The 20,710-nt window shown below is 32.8% G+C and overlaps 1 protein-coding gene across 1 annotated transcript; it reads right to left on the bottom strand.

Annotated features, from left to right (window-relative positions):
- Nucleotides 1–13,928: 13,928 nt before the first annotated feature.
- On the bottom strand, nt 13,929–15,342 carry LOC108465356 (probable 2-oxoglutarate-dependent dioxygenase AOP1). The gene is made up of 3 exons (XM_017765690.2): nt 14,879–15,342; nt 14,377–14,692; nt 13,929–14,268 (listed from the first exon to the last, which is right to left on the bottom strand). The coding sequence occupies exons 1-3, from the start codon at nt 15,244–15,246 to the stop codon at nt 14,017–14,019; spliced, it is 936 nt and encodes a 311-aa protein (XP_017621179.1). The 5' UTR covers nt 15,247–15,342; the 3' UTR covers nt 13,929–14,016.
- Nucleotides 15,343–20,710: the final 5,368 nt, after the last annotated feature.

Genomic DNA, 20,710 nt, shown 5'->3' with positions numbered 1-20,710 from the left:
TTTCTTTTACGTATTTCGGAAGTAGGATGCAAAATTGACATGGGCTGGCACATGGGCATGTGGCTAGTTTGTGTGGCTCACATGGGCGTGTGTCTAGCCCGTGTGGAAATGCCTAGGCCGTATAGCTCCTGAAAATAGCACTATTTGTCCGATTTTGGCTCGTTTTTCACTCCTTTCTCTCCTAAATGCTCTCCTAAGTATAGAAACGTGAATTTAAAGGATTAGGAGCATCAACTTCACTAATTTACACAATTAATCATCCAAAAATGTATTAAGAATGAGACTAAAATATGTTACTTTTATAGCTTATCAAAACATAATGTTCATACATTAACAAAAAGTTACATGACGTCATTAGCTTATATGCTATAATTTATAAGTTAAATTTTACAACATCAAAAAGTTACAATAGTCTATGACATTCTATCTTGTCATTACACCATTCACATATTACATATACAAAAAGTTTCCAAAACATCACCAACACAACCATGATTTTTAATGGTCAGAAATAAATCTTCTCACTCATTTCAATCACATAAAATAAGGTAGACTAAAGAAAATGAGCATTTGCGTTTGATGGTCAAAAATTTTTCTCAACGCATGATAGCACTTATCCTAAATTAATCCTTCTACTTCAAATAAGGCCAGATATGATTTTTGAGCACTTTGTTGAAGCATTTTCTCGGAGGCAATGCTCTTACTTAATTCAAAGCCAATAGCCCTTATTTTTTCCACTAATAACATTGCAGCATCAGTAATTGTGTAACAGTCCAGTTTAGACCCTAGTCGGAATTGTGGTTTCGGGACCACAAATTTGAGTCAAAAAAATATTTTAATATTATTTTCTGTGCTTATAATATGTGAATTGACATGTGTGAAAGTTTCTATGAAAATTTAATCGTTTGTGTACTCAATTTGATAAAAGGACCTAATCACAGAAAATGTAAAAGTCGCCTTCTAATTCTTAAAGTGCCTATTTGATATGTCTTTGTAAATGAAAGGTCCTTATGTTGTAATTGGACCATTAACAAGGTTAATGGACATTAATGACCATCCATTAAATGATTATTATATGGTTTAATAAAAGGGCAAATTTGGCATTTGATTAATAATTATAAGTTAAGTAAAATAAAAGCATGAAATTGGCCATTAATTCATCCATGTTGCCAAAATCATCAAAAGAAAAAGAAAGAAATACAAGCTAGGGTTCAGCTTTGATTTTCATTGATTGAGGTATGAGTTTTGTTCTATTTTCGATAATTTCTACGTTTTTGTGATCGTTGCTTAGTAATCTATCAAGCCCATGTCTCAATTTTTGATTTTGTTGATGATTTTGAGTTATGTTATTATTGATAATGTGAGCTTTATGAATTTTGATGATAGTAAGTGAAGGATATGTTTTGGGTTAACATATTTTGTATTTGAATTTTTGATGAATTTGAGTAATTTGGACTAAATTGTGAAATTTGTAATTGAGGGACTAAAATGTGAAATAAATGAAACATTTGGGCTTATACGAATATTATGTGAATTTGGCTTAACATGGGTATATGGAAATTTTGTGTATTTTGTGATTTTTGTGATCAGGGACTAAATTGTCAAAATATGAAAATATGAGGGCTAATTTGTAAAATTCCTTAAATGTGTGTTTGTGGATTGATTTGAATGATTTGGTGAATACAAGAGTTAAATTTGAATTTATATAGATCAAGAATTAAAGAAAATAGATTTAGATCGGGAAAAGTCGAAAGTCGTCAAGTAGCTGATTCTATTTATTTGAATCCGTACGAGGTAAGTCTATATAAAAATAATTGTATTTGAAATGGTTTATTTATACTTATGTGCTATTGAACAATGATAAATGGCTTTATGCCTTGAATATGGGAAATCCGAGAAAGTATCGACAGAGTTCCAACGTCCGAAAAGCCTCGTACGAACCCTAAGAATAGTTAGGATACATATGTCATGACATAGGATCTGATATGTGTTTTTGTGTAAGACCACGTCTGCGATGTTGGCATCGACTTATGATTTATGTGTAAGACCACGCCTGGGACATTGGCATCGTATTTGATTTCGTGTAAGACCCTGTCTAGGACAATGGTATAGATATTTGATTACATGTAAGACCATGTCTGGGACGTTGGCATTGTAACGAGCTTTTCGAGCTATCCGCGTATCCTTATGATTCTGAACTATTCAACAAGCATTCTGATAAATGAATGATTATATGAGATATGTATTTGATTCAGGTACGTTCGAAATGTATACTATGTTTGAGAATAAAAGGTAAGTATATATAAAAGTGATGATATAAGTATGCGAATGAGTTATGATATGTATGTGTGAATCATGTTCAAATGAAATATAAGAGATATATGTTTAAGTGAATGTATTTTGCCTCAAATTATATGAATGAATTGATGTTATTTGTAACGCCCCGAATTTTGGGCCTAGAAGTTTTGGGATTTGAGCATAGGGATAGTGAGGATGCTACACGTATGAGTTTGGCTACGCATTTAAGTGGCAGAATAGGCCTACTGGTTTGGTGGTTGAGTGAGTGTTAGCATACCTTAAGGTTTTGAGTTCGAGTCTTTGTATAGGCATTTTGGAAAAACATTTTATTTATTTCTTTTTGTTTTAAGTTAAATAATTATTTTGTTATGGATTTATTATTATTATTATTATATGTTTTTATTTTTATTTTATTTTATTTTCTATTTTTTTCACGTTCTTTTCTTTTTTTGTTCTTCTTCTTTAGTTTTCTCTTTTTGGCTCTTTGTTTTCTATGAAATCGGTTGCTGATTGATTGTGGAATTTCGTTCCTCTATCGTCATCTTCGATCACATATCTGGTGTGGGATTTGAACCTTGTTTACAGTTTCCTTTCTTGTTTATTTTGTTTGCAAACATTTGTTTTTAGCTTTTCTTGATCGAATGCTAACCCCTTTAATTTTGGGTTTTTAGTCGATGGAAGTGATGAGAAATCGTCACTTTTTTGTGGTTATTGATAGAGAAAAGGTTAGGGACAAGTTTGGTGGCTAAAACAGTGGTTTTGGGGCTATTTTGGGTGGTTTCGTGACCTCCCCGACGGCCACACGGGCGTGTGCCATGGCACATGGCAGTGTAGATTTGGGAATTAGGGTTTCAGGCAAAATTTGGGTGCGATTTGGGATTTTTGTCGAATTTCCTTTACACAGCCGTGTCCCTTGGATACACAGGCGTGTGGGTTTGGGAATTAGGGTTTTGGGTGAATTTTGGGGCCATAGGGGCATGTGTCCTACAGGGGCATGTGAGAACTCCACACGGCCGTGTCTCATCTGTTCTTAATTTTTAGCATTTTTGGACAGTGAGTTACACGGGCTGTTCACACGGGCGTGTGCCTCCTTCACACAGGCGTGTGAGGCCTCCACATGGGCGTGTAGACCCCCACACGGCCTGGGCAATCGGGGCACACGGCCATGTGGTGCTAACTTGCGAAATTATTGTATTATGTTGATTTAAGTGTAATTGTGACTCTGTGGGTGTCAACCCTCGACTGAGCTTTACTGAGGGTAATTATAACTCTGATCTGGACTTAAGATGTGTGTCATATGTGATTGGTTGTGTGACAAGCTTGATACTGAATTCGAGTTATGAGTGTGTGAACATGTCTGATTCTGTATTGACTGACTGAATATGAATGGTTTTTCTGATTAAATGTCTAGAACTGATATTCTGAGTTGGGGCATCCACATACATACATCTGCATACAAAGCTTTTGGGGTGGGATGTTGAAGAGATGGGAGATTTACGATTTGACAGTTTATCTGCATTCTGATAGCCCCTAATACACAGAGGGTCGTAAGCAGTCCTAATACCCTGAGGGTTGTGGACATTACTGGTAACGGTATAGCGGTTTACTGCCTTGCACTGTACCGCGTGTACGTTAGCTACGTTACGTACCATTATCTGATATGGCAGTTGTACTGTATGTCTGTACCGCGGTTCACCGTATAGCACAGTACAGCTTATACTAACATATCTGATCTGACAGTTATACTGCATGTCTATACCGCAGTCTTCTACACGGCACCGTACAGCTTACTGATAGCCCTAATACCCAGAAGGTTGTAGGCGGTCCCAATTCCCTGAGGGTCGAGGAAAATATTGATGATCATCGTTGCCGGGCAACCCGAGATGACGTTTTGTGGTGTATAAGGTTGGATGGGCTTTTGAGGTCCTGTTCGAAGTGCAGGGATGGGTGGGTTGATTAAATCCCCACAGGATGTGTAGGGTTGGATGGAGATAGTGTATTGGTTGGATGGGTGGGTTATTTTATAACTCATTTGCACTCATATGCATTTGTGTGATTCTGTGACTGCAGTATCTGTTTAACTATTTGACTGAAATATTTGACTGTCTGATTGATTAAGAAATCTGATTGCATTATTTGACTGAAAGACACTCGTGTCTAAAGGAACCTTGTGTGATAGGCTAAGGCCCAACCGATTCTGATTCTAGAAAAAGGCTTAGGCCCAGGTTGTGACTACTGGGAATTACCGTTATTGGGTCTAACAGAGCCATATAACTGTAAAGTTACATATGGTCTGTTTTGTTATAGTCGCTCTGTAAGTATGGTCTGCTGCTGAACTATTTTGAGGTTTACTGTATCTGTTTCTGCTTTGGTAGCTAGTTGGTTTAATCTCACACTAAGCTCGTATAGCTTACCCCCTCTTCTGTTCCCCTTTCAGGTACACTTCAGAATTTTGGATGCTGGGCTCGGTATGTGGAAGACTCAAGCAGTATAAACCATTAGTTTGTGATTTCGAATTTTTATTTAGTTATTCAGTTGAAATGTAAAGTTTTAATTCTGTGGTACTATTTTGGCTTTAAGACTTAATTGTTTTATTATTCGGGTTTTAAATACTTGATATTAATGTTTTTAGAAATTGAATTAAGAGTGACTGTTTTTGTAAGATTTTCTCACGATCACTTCGGTGATCAATGCAGCATTCTGAATTCGGTCTAAACTTCTAGTCTGGGTTTAGGGTGTAACATTATTTGTTAAGTTTATTTGTATATGGCTTACTAAGCTTTTGAAAGCTTACTTTGTGTGTGTTTGCATTATTTTATAGATATCGTAGCTATTGGGAGCTCGGGGATCGTCAAGGATCATCACCACACTATCAAACTCTATTTTGGTACCTTTTGAAAATGTACATATTGTAGTATGGCATGTATAGGCTAGAGGATTTTGGTTATGTTTTGTGATATGTATATCTAGCCATGTGATATGGCTTGGTTATGGTTGAGATTATGAATGAATTTGGTATATGCTTGTGTTCATAAATGGTATGTTTTTATGTGCTTCAATGGCCTATTAAAATGGTAAATTTGGTAAGGTTTTAGCATGTGAATGGATGAGGTGAATTGGAGTTATGAAACATATGATTTAATATGACTTTGGCTTGTGATTTTAAATGATTAAGTATAGATTATAAGTTTGAATTTGGTTGATTATAATATGGTATGAATGATGTAAGTTTTGGTATTAAAATTGGCTGAAAGTATAGTGCAAATGTGCTTGGTTTGATGCTTGTAGGTTTAACTCAAATTGGGTGGCAAATTGGCTTTTCAAATGGCCTATTTTTGTCCATACAAGTAGAGACGTGGGCATGTATCTTACCTGTGTGCTATAGACGGTCATGTTGCACGATCGAGTGTCCTCTAGGGTACCCTACGATTTTAAGTCAGTCTTGAGCATAGCCAAGGCTCACGGGCGTGTGGCTAGCCGTGTGACCCAAGTCAGTTTCGACTACCAACAAGACACACGGGCATGTCTTGTGGCCGTGTGATTAAGTCACTATGTATGCCCTGATTTGACACGGTCTAAATACACGGGCGTGTCTAATGCCTATGAGTTACACCGCTTATTAACACGGGCGTGTGACCTCTGTAACTTAGAAAATTTATTTAAGTTTTGAAAAATTTTGTATGAGTTTGGTTTAGTCCCGACCCCTTTCTAATACATGTTTAAGGTCTCTATGACCTATATAAGGGACTCTTTTGTGATGTATGATTACGATTTTGGATGAAGTTTATGAATTATTTGTGAAATGTTTCGATTTGTTCGATAACGCCTCTAACCCTAGTCCGGTGACGGATACGGGTTAGGGGTGTTACAAATTGAAGTAGAAATTTTTTCAATTCCATCATCCATTTTTTTTCTTATCTGAAGATGTGAAACCATCTTGGTTTGGCTTCGACAGTTGTGATTGTGTAAATGAGACATCCATCTCATCCAAGGAAACATCATATTCACATCCACGGTAATGGTTTCTTTCTTTAAGATTATTTGCAATAGCTACATCAACAATTTTTTTTTCTTCTTTGAAAATATGGAACCATCTTGGTTTGGCTTCGGCGGTTGCGATTGTGTATTTGAAACATCCATCTCATCCAAGGAAACATCATCTTTGCATCCAAGGTAATTGTTTCCTTTTTCAAGATTATTTGCTGTAGCTACATCCTCAACATCTATTTCTTCAACAATATCTATAGTTGTTTAAGCATCTTTTCTAGTAGCTCGATCTTTTGCATATATGGAAGTAAGTTGGTCATAATAAGGGAAATTGTTATGTCTAAATTGACCTGCTGGTTCATGGCTCTCTAAGAAAAAAAAAGGAATCCACATTAGATATAAGTTTGTTCAAAACAAGATAGTAAAGAAATAAAATAATTATTGCACTTATATATGAGTTTCATACAACATCTTCAGCAATAACCATCTGCCTATGCTTGTCCCAACCAAAGCCGCTATTGTCTTTTCCATTGAGCATGTCTTAAACGATTGTCCAATCCCTTTTCAATGTCCTAATCCTCTATTCAAGATTAGGTTTAGCCTTGAACATAGAATGAGGTAAAACTTTTTCTAACATTCTTTCCAACTCATTTAAATAATCAGCCTTAAACTACATATCTGCGTTATAGGTTCCAACATTGTACAAGTCGACCATACAGACAACCAACATAGCATCTTCTTCTAGAACCCATGTCCTTTTGCTTCCCCGAGAATTTTGGGAAGAAGTAGTTGATTGGAAAAGCCTGACATAACTATCTTAAGAAAAAATGCAAATTAAAATTAGGTTCGATATTATGAATCAAAAGGTTGACACTTTATAAAATTATAACACATGAAAAATCAAAGAAAGTAAATTAAAGTTGTAATTCAACAAGTCCAGTATAATACATAAAGACAATTCAAACAACATCAAAGTTTTGTGCACTAGATACATGAAATAACATAAACAAATTAACATTCTACTATGTTTTAATAAACCTAACTAATTTCTAGATGCTTTCCATTCATAGAACATTTGATTGGCTAGTTCCATCCTCCAAGTAGCCCATGTATCCTATGGATAAATATTTATGATATTTGATTCATCATTATCTATCATATTACTAGGTAATCCTTTTACCAACTCCGTTTTAATAGGATCAAGACTCATATAGGTTCGAATAAAATTATAGAGCAAACAACATGCAATAATGATTTTATTGTGCACCCTTATAAGATAGAATGATGGACTCCTAAGTATTCCCCATCTAAGTTTTAATAACCCAAAGCATCTTTCAATAACATTGCCTGCTGAAGCGTGTTTCATATTGAAAAATTCTTCTAGAGTACTTGGCTAGTAACCCTGACGCCACTCATTTAAATGATATCTTTGTCATCTAAAAGACGAAAGAAATCCCTTAAACTTTGTGTAGCCATCATCAACTAGATAATAACAACATATAAAATATATATACATAAAAACTATTTATTATGGTTAACTTTCCCAAAAAAGTTTAATTACTAAAATTAATTCAAATTTCTCCAATTCCGCACTTTACCATGAGGAACTTTTAGTTCATGTCTCCTACTAATGGTATCTCGAAGAACCCATCCATCAGCAACAGAACCTTCTCAGTCAGGAAGAACATAAACAAAATGCATATCAGGTGTACAAACACCTAAAATATTTGTTGCTATGTCGCCTTTTCACGTTCAATATCTAGGTTTATCAACTTTTGGAACTCTGGGTTCTATCTAAAGCACCTAGCAATTCTACATCACATGTAGGATACTAGATTTAAATCTAAATTAACTAAATTGTGCACGAACTATATATGGAACCCACTCCAATACCTTGAACAATTTCCACCTTCGTTTTGTAGAATTAGTTGTAATTGGCTCTACGTTTTAAATAGCACATCTTGTAAACGTATGACAACACTTAAAACATTGTGAAATGATCTACTAATGGTTTCTTCAGACCTATTAAAGTGATGCTTGATATATTGATTTTTAAGATGATGAGAAATGATATGTAAAAACATTACCACTTGCTCATCAATAAGCATGTTCCTTGACAACTTCAATCCTCCTAAAGTTTGTAACATCTCACATAGTTTTAAAAAAGTATTTCTATTCATCTTAACTTGTTCAATATAAATCTCTTCACTAGCATGTACAAGTCTTTTCACATAATATCGTTGTGCATAAAAATCTAAAATATATGATCTAATCCTTGGACTAGAGGTATGTAGGCTAAAGACAGCACCCAATGTAACTAAGAACCAACTCACAACTGTAAACATTTGCAACCATACTATTAATGCAAGACCAATTCTTTTTTGCCTCTCATTTTGTACTATCAAAGGCAAACAAGCCATTATTTCAAGATATTAAAGTGCTACATATCTTCAAATCATAGTAAAAGGGTCATACTTCTTTAATACTAATCTCAATAAAAGTAAAATAAATCAAAGAATTTAATTGAAAAACAACTTACAGTGATTCAGTGAATACAAGCGGCCCAGCTATGGGTGGAGGAAGCAATCAAGCAAGCCAAAGAAGATGAGAAAATAATAACACACTGCCAAAGAAAAAATAACAATACATATTAAGAATCTTTGCGAAGCACAAAATAGAAATTACAAACATCTCTGCAAGTAAAAAACCTGAAATTCATTTCTTTATCAAATTTCATTCAACAAAACCGACTCTTTATTTAGCAAATAATAATGTACTAAACAAAAATTTCTTTATAGCTATTTTAAAAGTGGTATTTAAAGATAACTAAATTACTTTAAAATATTATGCCCTGTTGAATGAATATGAATTCCCACACAAATAGAGGACATTATAATTTTTGAAGACATTATAATTTTTGAGGTAGTAAAGCGACTGGAATTATAATTTGACCAATTTAAAATCTATTAGAAAAGCTTAATACATGCCACCTATTTAATCACCATACTTTTATTTCCAACAATTTATTCACTCTACCAATCCAACTATTATTATTAAAATTATTTTTGTATTTGCATGACTACTTTTTTTTCAAAAGTAGAACATAAACCATGAGCATGATAAAATTTGAGAAGCAACATAAATTTGCTTTGCTGAATATCTTTTTAGTTAAATAAAAAATAAAGTGTAATAGCTGTTCTAAGGAAAATGTTGAAATCTGCTACACCAGTCATAATACCAACAGATACAAGATATGGAGAATATGACACCTTAATAGCAAATAGCCTATAAAATGAACTTGAAATACACTAGTCATAATAACTTGCTTTCTTCTTTTGAGTAAATTGGCTTTATTTATTTTATTTCCTCAATTTATTTTGTGGACTTACATATCTTTTGAGTTGGAAATAAGCTAAGGACCTACTTGTCTGGGGAATACTTAGCATACCTAGTTACCAACACAATAGCCCCAATTACTGTATAGTTGTTAATGGTGTAGCAAACAAGATACTGTGCTTTTTGAGATTCAACAGTACACACTTCTTTTTGTATATCAATGTTTTGTTTCCCTTTTTTGCACTCTTAATATATCATGTGTGAGTAAAATGATTAAATCGTCTGTAATTCTAACTTGGTCAAGGGTTACCCTCCTAATTGGGCTCATTTTCATTAGTGTTTCTTAAACTTACTCTATAAAATGACATGTTGTTACTTAAACTGCAAAAGTGTCTAAAGAGATAGTTGTCTAAGAATGCTAAAGATAACCTTTGTGAGCATCCCATAAATGATTGGTCCCATTTTCTTAATTCAAGCAGCAAAGTCAATATGCAAACAAACAAATTCTCACAAGCAAAACAAAATAAAAAGATTTTCATACTAACACATGCTTAAACACCAAATGCACTGATAGCAATAACAAATTCTCACAAACAGTAGAGTCAAAATTCAAGCAGCAAAGTCAATATGCAAACAAACAAATTACAAGCAAAAATAATGCTATTTATGGGATGTAATCTCTTTTTTTTTGGATACGAAATCTTGTTCTAATAATAACATATTTTTGGTAACTGATTAATCATAATGTTCAACTGCCTCATGGGAGAGTGAGTAAAGTGATGTATTTTTACAAAGGCTAGACATGAACAAAAGGAAAAATGAGCTCCCAAAAGAAAAAAAAAAACAGAAGAAGAAATTATTTTTCAACCATTTTATCTAGAAAAGTTGACAAAACAAAACTTTTACAAAAATATGGGATGATGATTTGTTGAAGAAAATAACTTTAACAACTCTCCAGAATAACTTTAAAAACCTTATTGTAACACCCCTAACTTGTATCCGTCGCCGGATTAGGGTTACGAAGCATTACTGAACAATCGGGATGACATTTAACATCAAACATTTCAATAAAATATTTAATGTTAATTAAATAAATGTCATTGAAAACCTATCAAACATGTGCATTTGGGCCTTAAATCGAGCCTTCGAGGCCCTAAAAATAGATTAGAAATAGTCTGAGACTAATTTGAAATAAAGCAGAAGATTTGGGAAGGAGTTCCAAAATTTGAAAACAATGGGTCATCGGTCGTGTGGCCAGGCTGTATGACATAGCTCACACCATGTAACAATCGAACAAAGGGACAAACGGTCCTGTCCTAGCCTGTGTCTCCACCCGTGTAACTCACTGAGTTGGGTCACATGGCCGTATCGTAGGCTATGTGCCAGACTGTGTAACTCTTTGACTTGCAACACATGGCCATGTCATAGATCGTGTGTTAGGCCATATAAGTCACTGACTTAATACACTAAGGATTTACAATTGACAAGTGGTCGTGTAGTCAGACCGTGTGTGTCACACAATCTTGTGACAGCTCGTGTCCCAAGCCGTGTGATCCATATTTAGACTCTAAAAATATGTCATTTCAAGGCCAAAACACACCTAACCATCCATCCCATTTGTGCACACATTCAATTGACCTAAACATTGTTGGAAAAATTACATTTTATGGGAACTTTGAGGCATATTCTCAATAGGTAAAGGTGGAGAGTTGAATCATATAATTATGGTTTCATATTCTACTCCATAATACCTTTACAACGATATATCATATGCTCAAATGATTAAGTGATGAATGAGAAATTGATGCTCAAAGTAAGCTACTTGGAAATATTGTTGAGGAAAAGTAAAGGCTTTTACCAAGTGTGAGATGTGTTTATATATGTGAACTCTCTTGAAGGGTAATTGAATGGCTAAGCTTGTAACCCTGCCTTGTGTTCAGAGGGCTGCAGGTCCAAACCTGACAAGGTTGGGGCGTACCTGTTTGACGTGGGCAACGCGAAATGTCCAGATGGTCGGGCCCAAATGAGTCTGTAGATATTTTAGCCCAATACGGATTTTTTTTCCTCAGCAGACATAATGTACTTATATATAGACAATATTAGATTCCAATCAATTTGATTTAATTTTTAAATCAAATTGATTTTTTGGCTCCTTAATGGAAGATTTTGTGGTTATTTTTGAATTTTCCACCATCCTATAAGCTTATAAAAGGCTGCATTTTCTATGGGATTAAACTTACAGTCTAATAATTTCTTATACCAAGATTCTGTTGATTTCAAAATTCTTCTTTTGCCTTTCCGTATTTTTACAACATTCTAGTGATAGAAAAAGGAAAAGTTCGTTCGTTGATCATTGTAATGGTCCTACTACTTTGATCACTATTGTTGTTGTATCTTGGGAGACATTTGACCAACGTTTCACCAAGTACCGTAAAAGTGGCTGAATCTGTCTTAAAGAAACTATGTTTAACAGGCCTCAACGTTTCATAAAATCCTTATTCTTCCTTCTGATTTTAATTTTGATTGTTTTTCATATTTGATAAATTAAATATAAATATAAATATAAATAATTATAATTTATTTTATATGTGTTTTTTTATATTTAATTTATTTTGTTCTCTAAAATGTTTTGTCCAATAAGAACAAGCTTCTATAAGGCAATAGTACTAGAGTCGTCAACAAATTTTCTCTGGCAAGAAACCAACTGGTTGAAATCTAAGCAAGAAGATTCTACAATAGTTTACTACAATAAGCCATATTAGCATAATTCATAGATAATAGGGGCAAATATTAATCCCTTGGTAATAATATAATAGAGTGAAGGGACATAAAAATCTTGAAAGCCTAAATAGAAAAACTAGTTGCATCACTAACAATACCAAGGACAAAATTCTGAAAAGCTAGAAAAGAACATAAAGAAATCTACCTCCAATTGCAGTCTCCCTAGTTCCAAACTGTAAGAGCAACCGAAAGGCAATGAAACTTTGGGCAGCGGCCATGATTACTCCTCCCACAGATCAACTAAAGATCAGGACTTTGGGTATTCAATTGAACAAAGCCTAAACACAAACTATTGGAAAAGGAAAGATATTGATCATCAAAGTTGAACTTCTCGTTTGCAGCTTAGGAAAGTAGAAATGAATTTTAAGGTAGATAAACAAAATGGGGTATTGATTTAAATGAAAAACATGATCAAATGAGAGGTAAAAAGGGTAAACTCACCGAAAGCCTGGTAGGATAGAAATTCAGATCCAAGATCTCAGAGATTTTGTTTATTAAAAAAATATCAGAGATGATAGTGAAGGGAAGAAGACTAACAATCGGGATTGAAATGGTGAAGGAAGCAGTAACAAAAAGAGGCAGAAAAATTTTATGGGTGAGAAAAAAATGACAGAGAGGAAAATGAAAGGAACAACGGAAGGGAGAAAATGTTTACCTGAAAGATGTTGGATAAAGGGGAGGAATGCTATGGCCGAAGTCGAAGGAAGCAATGAATGATTGTTGTTTGAGTGTTTTTGAGGTGAGAATTTGGTGAGGGTAAAATAGAGTTCTTCATGCACCGAATCAATAATCGGTGGATAGGAGAGGGAATATAAATCAACAAAATTTCCCGCATAAGCCCAGAATGGAATACAGACGTAAAAGGACATTCCATTGAACCAAACAGCTGTTTGTGTGGACCTGCAGAATAGATTTATAATGGTATAGCCATTACATTGAACCAAACATTACCTAATAATCTTAAATAGTAGTAAAGATTCATAGTAACTTTTATGAATGTTAATAAGATAGATTAGGTGTTAAAGTAACAAATTTTAAAACTATTTATTTAGAAAAACTTAAAACCATTTTTTATTTTTAATTTTCGTACATACATTAATATTTTTATTGCATACATAAATAAAGTGTAATATGGGTTGATTGTCAATCACCCTAGTTAAGATAAGCTTAAATGAAATATTTACCCTTAAGATATAGCATTATTTCCTCGTAGTTACTTGAGCATTGATTTCATTATCACTTTTGGTTCAATTCTTTATTCTATTAAAAAAATTATCTTTGACATGTGGTATTTTTAAAATTTTAGAGAAAAATATTAATTATATATTTATAATTAAATTAAAAGACAAAAAATATTTTTTATTTTTGTATTCTTTTCTTTCTTTCTTTTTATTTTTTCATTTTTGTTTTTGTCTTCTTCACCTAGAACCATCAAGCTTCAGCAAATTTAAGATTATAAATTTTATATTTAAAAGAAAAAATCAAAGTACCACTCACTACTAATAAAAAAATTTGAAGTAAAACACTATGGAATAAACCTCAAGGTTCAGAAATTTGTTTTCAAGTTTTAATAACAAAATTTATTGTTTCACATAAATTATTGATTGTAAAATCTTAGACACTGCAATAAGCCTTAAGACCATATTCAAGTGCTCCTCGAGCGGCTTGGATAGAGTAAAATCCCAAAAATTCTTCATAGTCAAAGGGATTGAAGAGTAAGCCATTTTTGTCATCCACAAGCTCTTTTGGAGCCTTTACTTGGTACCCTCCTCTAGGCGTTGCAAACAATCCCACGCAATACCTTGTCTTGCTCTCCTTCATCATGACGCGATGATAAGTAGAACGCAATCCACCATTTAACCATACCTGCAATAATATTATTTCCACTGTAAAATTTATAATCCAAGTAATTAAATTGTATAACTTTATTTTCTCTCTATCTCTTCATTTTTTGTTTTATATTATGTGACTTACGCTGAGGGACTCTCCAGTCATAACAAAGAAAGTGTTCGGTAATGGTTTTACATTGATCCATTCACCATCTTTGTTTTGAATCTCTAATCCATTAACTTCATTTTGATACAAAAGGGTCACCAGATTTTGATCCGAGTGAGCCCTAAGGCTTGGCTCGCTACTTTGAGACCCTTCATATTTCATGACCTTGAGAATATAATTTGTGGAGTCAATGAACTCATCCACATATTTCTCCACACCAAAAGTCTCAAAAATCATCCTCCTAATTGTCTTCTCTAATCCTGATGCTAGCCGTGTGAAAGATACTAGGGTTTCACTGTCAAACCCAGTGCAGTTAATTAGTAAAACCAAAATATTTTAATTCAAAATGAATAAATAAATAAGACAATTTTACCCTCAAATTTTCCTGAAAATTACAAAGTCTTTACCAAAAGTAAGAGTTCAATGATAGAACTTTAAAAAAAAAAAAATGAAAGAAATCCAAAGAGTTATTATTCTAAACCTGAAGCTTTTGTTTCCTTGTGGCCACAAGATGTTAGTGAGGTCTGATTCAATGTTTTCAGCAATATGTGCATCATCAATGGTCATGTTTTCATGCAGTCCTGATGCGTCCCTATAATAGCCTCGAAATAGCTTGCCTGAAACATGAAGCTTTTTGGTTTGTAAAGGCAGATCGAAGAGCTCCTCCATGGCTCCAAATACTGCGTGTCGAAGCTCCAGGATTTGGTCAAACAAAGCCTCGAAACAACCGTACTCCTCCAGTGCTTCCCGGACTTGGAGTTTCACCAAATCCCACTCAGGACTGCCTGGCTTCAGCTCTTGTTTCGAGAAATCTATGACCGGAAGCCTAACCAGGGTTTCTGAACTCATCTTTGCTTTCGTCTTCCTCTGTAAACAATTGGAAGACTTGAAACCTACTTATAGAGTATTCGCATTGGATTGAAAATGTAATTCTTCTCCAATATTTAGACCAAATTTCAATTCGAAAGGCTTTACATAAATACCATGTGCGACCGAATATAATTACCCCATAATTATTAAAAAAATTAACTCAACCATCAAAAAGGATTTAGGACTTATTTTAAGTTGCTTAAATATATTCCTTTTACATATTATTTTTCTTGTTTTAAGGGAAGATTGATTATAAAAGAGATAGTATGTTAGTAAGTCTCATATATTTATATATTGAGGAGATTTGTATAGGTAATGTATTGAATTGAGAAATATTTTATTTTGTTCATTGTGGGACGCTTATTTGAATGCATTGAGTGAAATAATCAAGTGACTGTCTTAGTTTGTGTTTTAAGTTTTTAAGAGAAAAATTTAAAAGGGATATTTACACCATAATTACAAAGATGAAAAGTCTAAATAGATGTATGTTAGAGCTTGAAAACTTTTATTGTACAAGGTGATAAGATGATAAATATTCTCTCTAAGTAAAACCCCACAAATATAAGAAAACTGAACTAAGCATATTATAACACTGTTGTTTTTACCTACAAATATTAATTTTGTGCTCAACAAGATTTAAGAAAATAAATTAGTACATATCAGACTTTCAGAATAATTGTATAAAAAATGCAACAAATGAAAGGTTAATATAATGATTATAATAAAATTTCTCTTTCTATACAATGAAAAGTTTGCAATGATACAAATAATTCCCATAGCGAATAGCACGTGTAGATATAAACTTTTAATGAAGTTGGGTTTGATTGGTTATTTTTAGGTTAAACTATATTAGTAGTGATTTAAAATTATTATTTTTATTAAATTATGAAATGTTATAAAATAATTATTTAATTATTAGTATTTTTTGGTTATCCAATTATGAATAGATACAAAATGGTCACATAATTATTCAATTTTGTCATTCTTGGTCACTAGTAGGATAACAATGGCAATTTTAAAATTGACATAATTGTAACTTTAACCCTTAACATTTACACATTGTGTAATTTGGTATTTATTTTTATAATTTTTCTTTTCTTTGTGACATTGAGGGTTAATATAAAAGAATGAAAAATATTGAAATTATTATCTTGGGTTTTGGCGTGATTTCATTTTTTGGATATTTCCAACAAATTTAGTTGATAATTTTTTTAATTGTTTAGTTGAAAGGGACATAAAGAAAAGCAAAACTATAAAAATGATCAAACTGCACAATGTGTAAATGTTGAGGGTTAAATTTTTTAGAGTCAAGACAAAATATGTTAAGTGTTAAAGTTGCAATTATATCAATTTTAAAAGCTGTCGCTATTAGTTAGTCGGTGACAAAAAAAGACAAATTTAAATAAATAGGTAATCATTTTGTAATTTTCATAATTGAGTGATTAAAAAGAAATTTATCAATAATTAGGTGACTATTTTGTAATTTTTATAATTAGATGATTAGAAAACACATTATTAATAGTTAGATGAATGTTAGTGAAATTTATTTATTTTTAGTTTGTCCTTCATTTTTCCCTTAATTCTCTCAATAAAAAATAAAAATAGAAGTGTCAAATGCATCCAAATAGATATTCTTAATTTATTAAGATTCTTTACAACTAGAAAACGTTCATATATAAGGCCACAAATCACAATAAAAATAATTATGTTTAGATTCATGTGAATATCTTGTCCTATTATTTTCACCTGCTTCAAATCATAATAACTTTTGCATCTACGTACCATTAAAGGTTATTTTATAAATTTTATTTTATTTTAATTTCCTGTCCTCTAACGTCTCCTGTGTGGCTGATTATTTTTTAATCTTTCTACTCTTTTTAAAAATATTATTTTTAAAGTTCGAAATATATATATTTTAAGTATAATGTGCTTTGCTTCTACACTTCACATTTGTTGATACATGTGTGATGTTTTATATTTTGTTAATGCAAATGACCAATGATAAAATAATAATCAAGTCTTAACTTAATTAATACTTTTGTCATTACAATAATTAAGAGGATATGAATTCAAATGCGGTTAAGCATATATTTACTTCTATTTTAAACTTTTGAATAATTTATAAGTAAAAGTAGACATTATATAAAATAAAAATAAAAATTCATGAGAAAAACAAATTATTACAAACAAGTCCATTATAAATCTTGGACAAACTAATTTTTCACTATCATGCCAATACGGTTCAGTCCAAAATAAACAATATTTTTTATTTAAATTTAATTATAAAATATATAAATACTGACATAAAATATTTTATAATACATGTTCTCTTAGTTCATCAAATCTTAATTTATCTAATTAATTAAATTTATTTGAGTATTTTAATTATTACCTTTCGTCAAAAGATTCTCACCTTGAATTCTTTAAAATAGTATAATTAAAATTAAAAAGAGTTGTAAAGTTTGATAAGCAAATAAAAACTTAAGATTTAAAGAACGAGATCCATGGTCGAACGGATTAGATTATCGATTTTTGGTTAAATCGATTTATTCAGTTTGATTAAATAAATCATTAAAAAATAAAAATCACTAAAAGGGGGAAACTGCTTCAACTATCGGTTCAATCAATTTAGCAACTCAGTTCAATCGGCTCATATCGATTCGAGGGTCAACTAGTGTAAGCTCCTCTATTTGGATCGATACTTCAATCCAGCCAGTCCAATATGATTCAAACAATATTGTCAAAATTTTGTTCAAAATTATAAATGTTTTTTAGAATTTATGTTTGAATCACTAGTTATTATAATTGTATACTGATAACTCTAGAATATAGAGTTATCTTTAGTACTTTTAAACAAATAATTCATGCAAATTATGAAAGGGTAATAGCAAATTTAATAGTTTTATTATAATTCTATTTTGTTAAATAATAATAGGGCAAATTTGTTATTTTGGTTGATTTATATGCTAAACACATGATTTCTTCATCATTGTTCACATGCTAATGTCGCAACATGGAGCTCGCAGCTCTTCAGCTCGTATTTCACTAGTCTACAAGCCCTCTGTTTGCAGATCGCATGCATTGCATGGAGACAAGTCGCATACATTGCAGGTTGCGGTATAAGCTCGCATACATCGTAGTTCACAGCTAGCCCACATACAGCTCGCAAGTATTACCTCGCTGATGCGAGCTAAGCTCAGATGTGTAACTCGCACTTCACCAGCCCGTATATATAGCTTGCACTTCACCAGCTCATAACTCTCAGTTCGAAGCATCTTAGTTTACAAGCTCGCAGTACACAACTCGCGGAGGTAGCTCGCAGCACACAATCCATAGTCCTAAGGTAGCAAGCACTGCTTGCTGGAATGTAGCTCGCAGTTCACATGTTGTATACACGGAGCTTACACTTTATAGTTCTCAGCTTGCACTCTAGCAGTTCGCCAGATATGCGAGCTATGGCACGTTCACTATTAGCAGGAATGAAGCTTGTAATCCACAGCTTGCAATGTCAGCTTGCCATTTTCCAACTCACCATCTGTGCAAACTATTGCATAGTTAGCCAACTCCAACACACACAATAAAGACTCTGTCTACTGTGGAAAGCGAAAATAAAACAACCACCAAATCAGCCATGGAGAAAATCAAGCAACCTCTTTCCCAAATCAAGGAAACCATCAACCTACATGAGACAAAATCAAGGGGGTGACGCCAAAAATAGAAGGATCCAAGGGGGCTCAAACTAGTATAAATAGTGGGCATATGCTTGAGGGAAAAGACACTACACAACACAAGAATGTGAGCAAACAATACAAAAAGTTGAGAGAAGAAAAGTTAGCAAAACTTGAGAGCATTAGTGCTCAGAATGACACAAAAAGAAAGAGAGGAGAAGGGGAATCATGACAAGTGCCACAGAGAACCATAGAGATCGACTTTCCAGTTTTCTTTCCTTTGTTTATTACTTTCTTTTGTGTTGATCAACATGATTGTAACTTATTTCCTTGTTTTTCAATTTAATTGTTATGACTTAATTTTGTTGATGCTAGAATAATTATGATTTCTTAGTTTTAGTTATTAATGCTTTGCTGAAGATGTTCTGTGCATTTGGTAGTTTACTTGTTCAAGTATTATCATGATCACGCTTTCTAATGTATCAATAACATGGGTAAGTCTATGAATTAATTTATTGATTTGAAAAGATGATAATTAATGGACACACTACTTGAATGGTGCATGTTTGATTTCTTAATAATCGAATTAGTAATAATATCGAGAAATGTTGTTACCTTGCATAACATTTAGGTATGATTATTGAATATGTAGCCTTGAAGTTAATTAGACATAGACATGTGTAAAAGAAACTAAAAGGTTACACAGTCACAATCAACCTACAACTTGTAGATTTTGGGTTAGTAAATCACCAATTTGCCATGGGATCACCGTGACATTCTTTAGCATTGTTTTTAATAATTCTAAGTTAAGGGAAGGTAATTATTCTAGACCTTCATGTCATTGTGATTGAAAATTTTGTTAGTATTTGTTGTTTACATCTTGTGTTAACATTTTAATTTGCTTTGCATACTTTGTTTAACTTAGTTTCATTCCTTAATTAAATACTCACAACCAAATCTTTATTACTTACCAAATTGTTAATAACTAATTTTGCAATTATTGACTTACTTATATAGTCCTTGTGGAGACGATAACTCTATCCTTACTACTTTATTACTTGTTGACGGCTGTGTACATTTGCACATCATTCGATAATATGCAACAAGTTTTTGGCGTCGTTGTTGGCGGCTGTCTTATTCATTATTTGTGAAGTTAATTACCTTTCAATTTGGTTTAATTTATGTTATCTCACTTTAGTTTCTTGTGAATCTTCAGATACCAACTGTTTCTGAATGTAGACCAAATTATTGATTTATTTCTAGTCGATCCTGAAATTACACATACTTTTAGGAGAAGAAGATGGCAAGCGACCTAGATACAAGCTGAAGAAATGAATCCTGCACAAAAAGATCAAAGAAATTGAGTTGTTAATTCTCAAAATCTGGTCATTGTTACTGATGATAGGGACCGTTTAATCTTTCAATATGTTCTGCCTCTTTTCAATGAACTCAATCCGGGTATTGTGAAGCCCAAAATTGAGGCACTGTAGTTTAAATTAAAACCAGCGATGATCCAAATGTTACAAATGGTGGGCCAATTTAGTGGGATGCCTACTGAAGATCCACATCTTCATCTTTGATTATTCATAGAGGTGAGTGACTTCTTCAAATTGGCTAGAGTGACCAAAGATGCTTTACGTTTGAAGTTGTTTCCATACTCATTAAGAGATAAAGCATAAGCATGGTTGAATTCTTTACGGCTTGACTCTATAATCACATGGAAAGAATTGGCTGAAAGATTCTTGATGAAATATTTTCTTCCCACTAAGAATGTC

Source organism: Gossypium arboreum, chromosome 2 (assembly GCF_025698485.1).
Source record: "Gossypium arboreum isolate Shixiya-1 chromosome 2, ASM2569848v2, whole genome shotgun sequence".
Classification (NCBI taxonomy): Eukaryota; Viridiplantae; Streptophyta; class Magnoliopsida; order Malvales; family Malvaceae; genus Gossypium; species Gossypium arboreum.
Note: the sequence above shows the minus strand (reverse complement) of the source record. Positions and strands in the feature narration are given on the sequence as shown.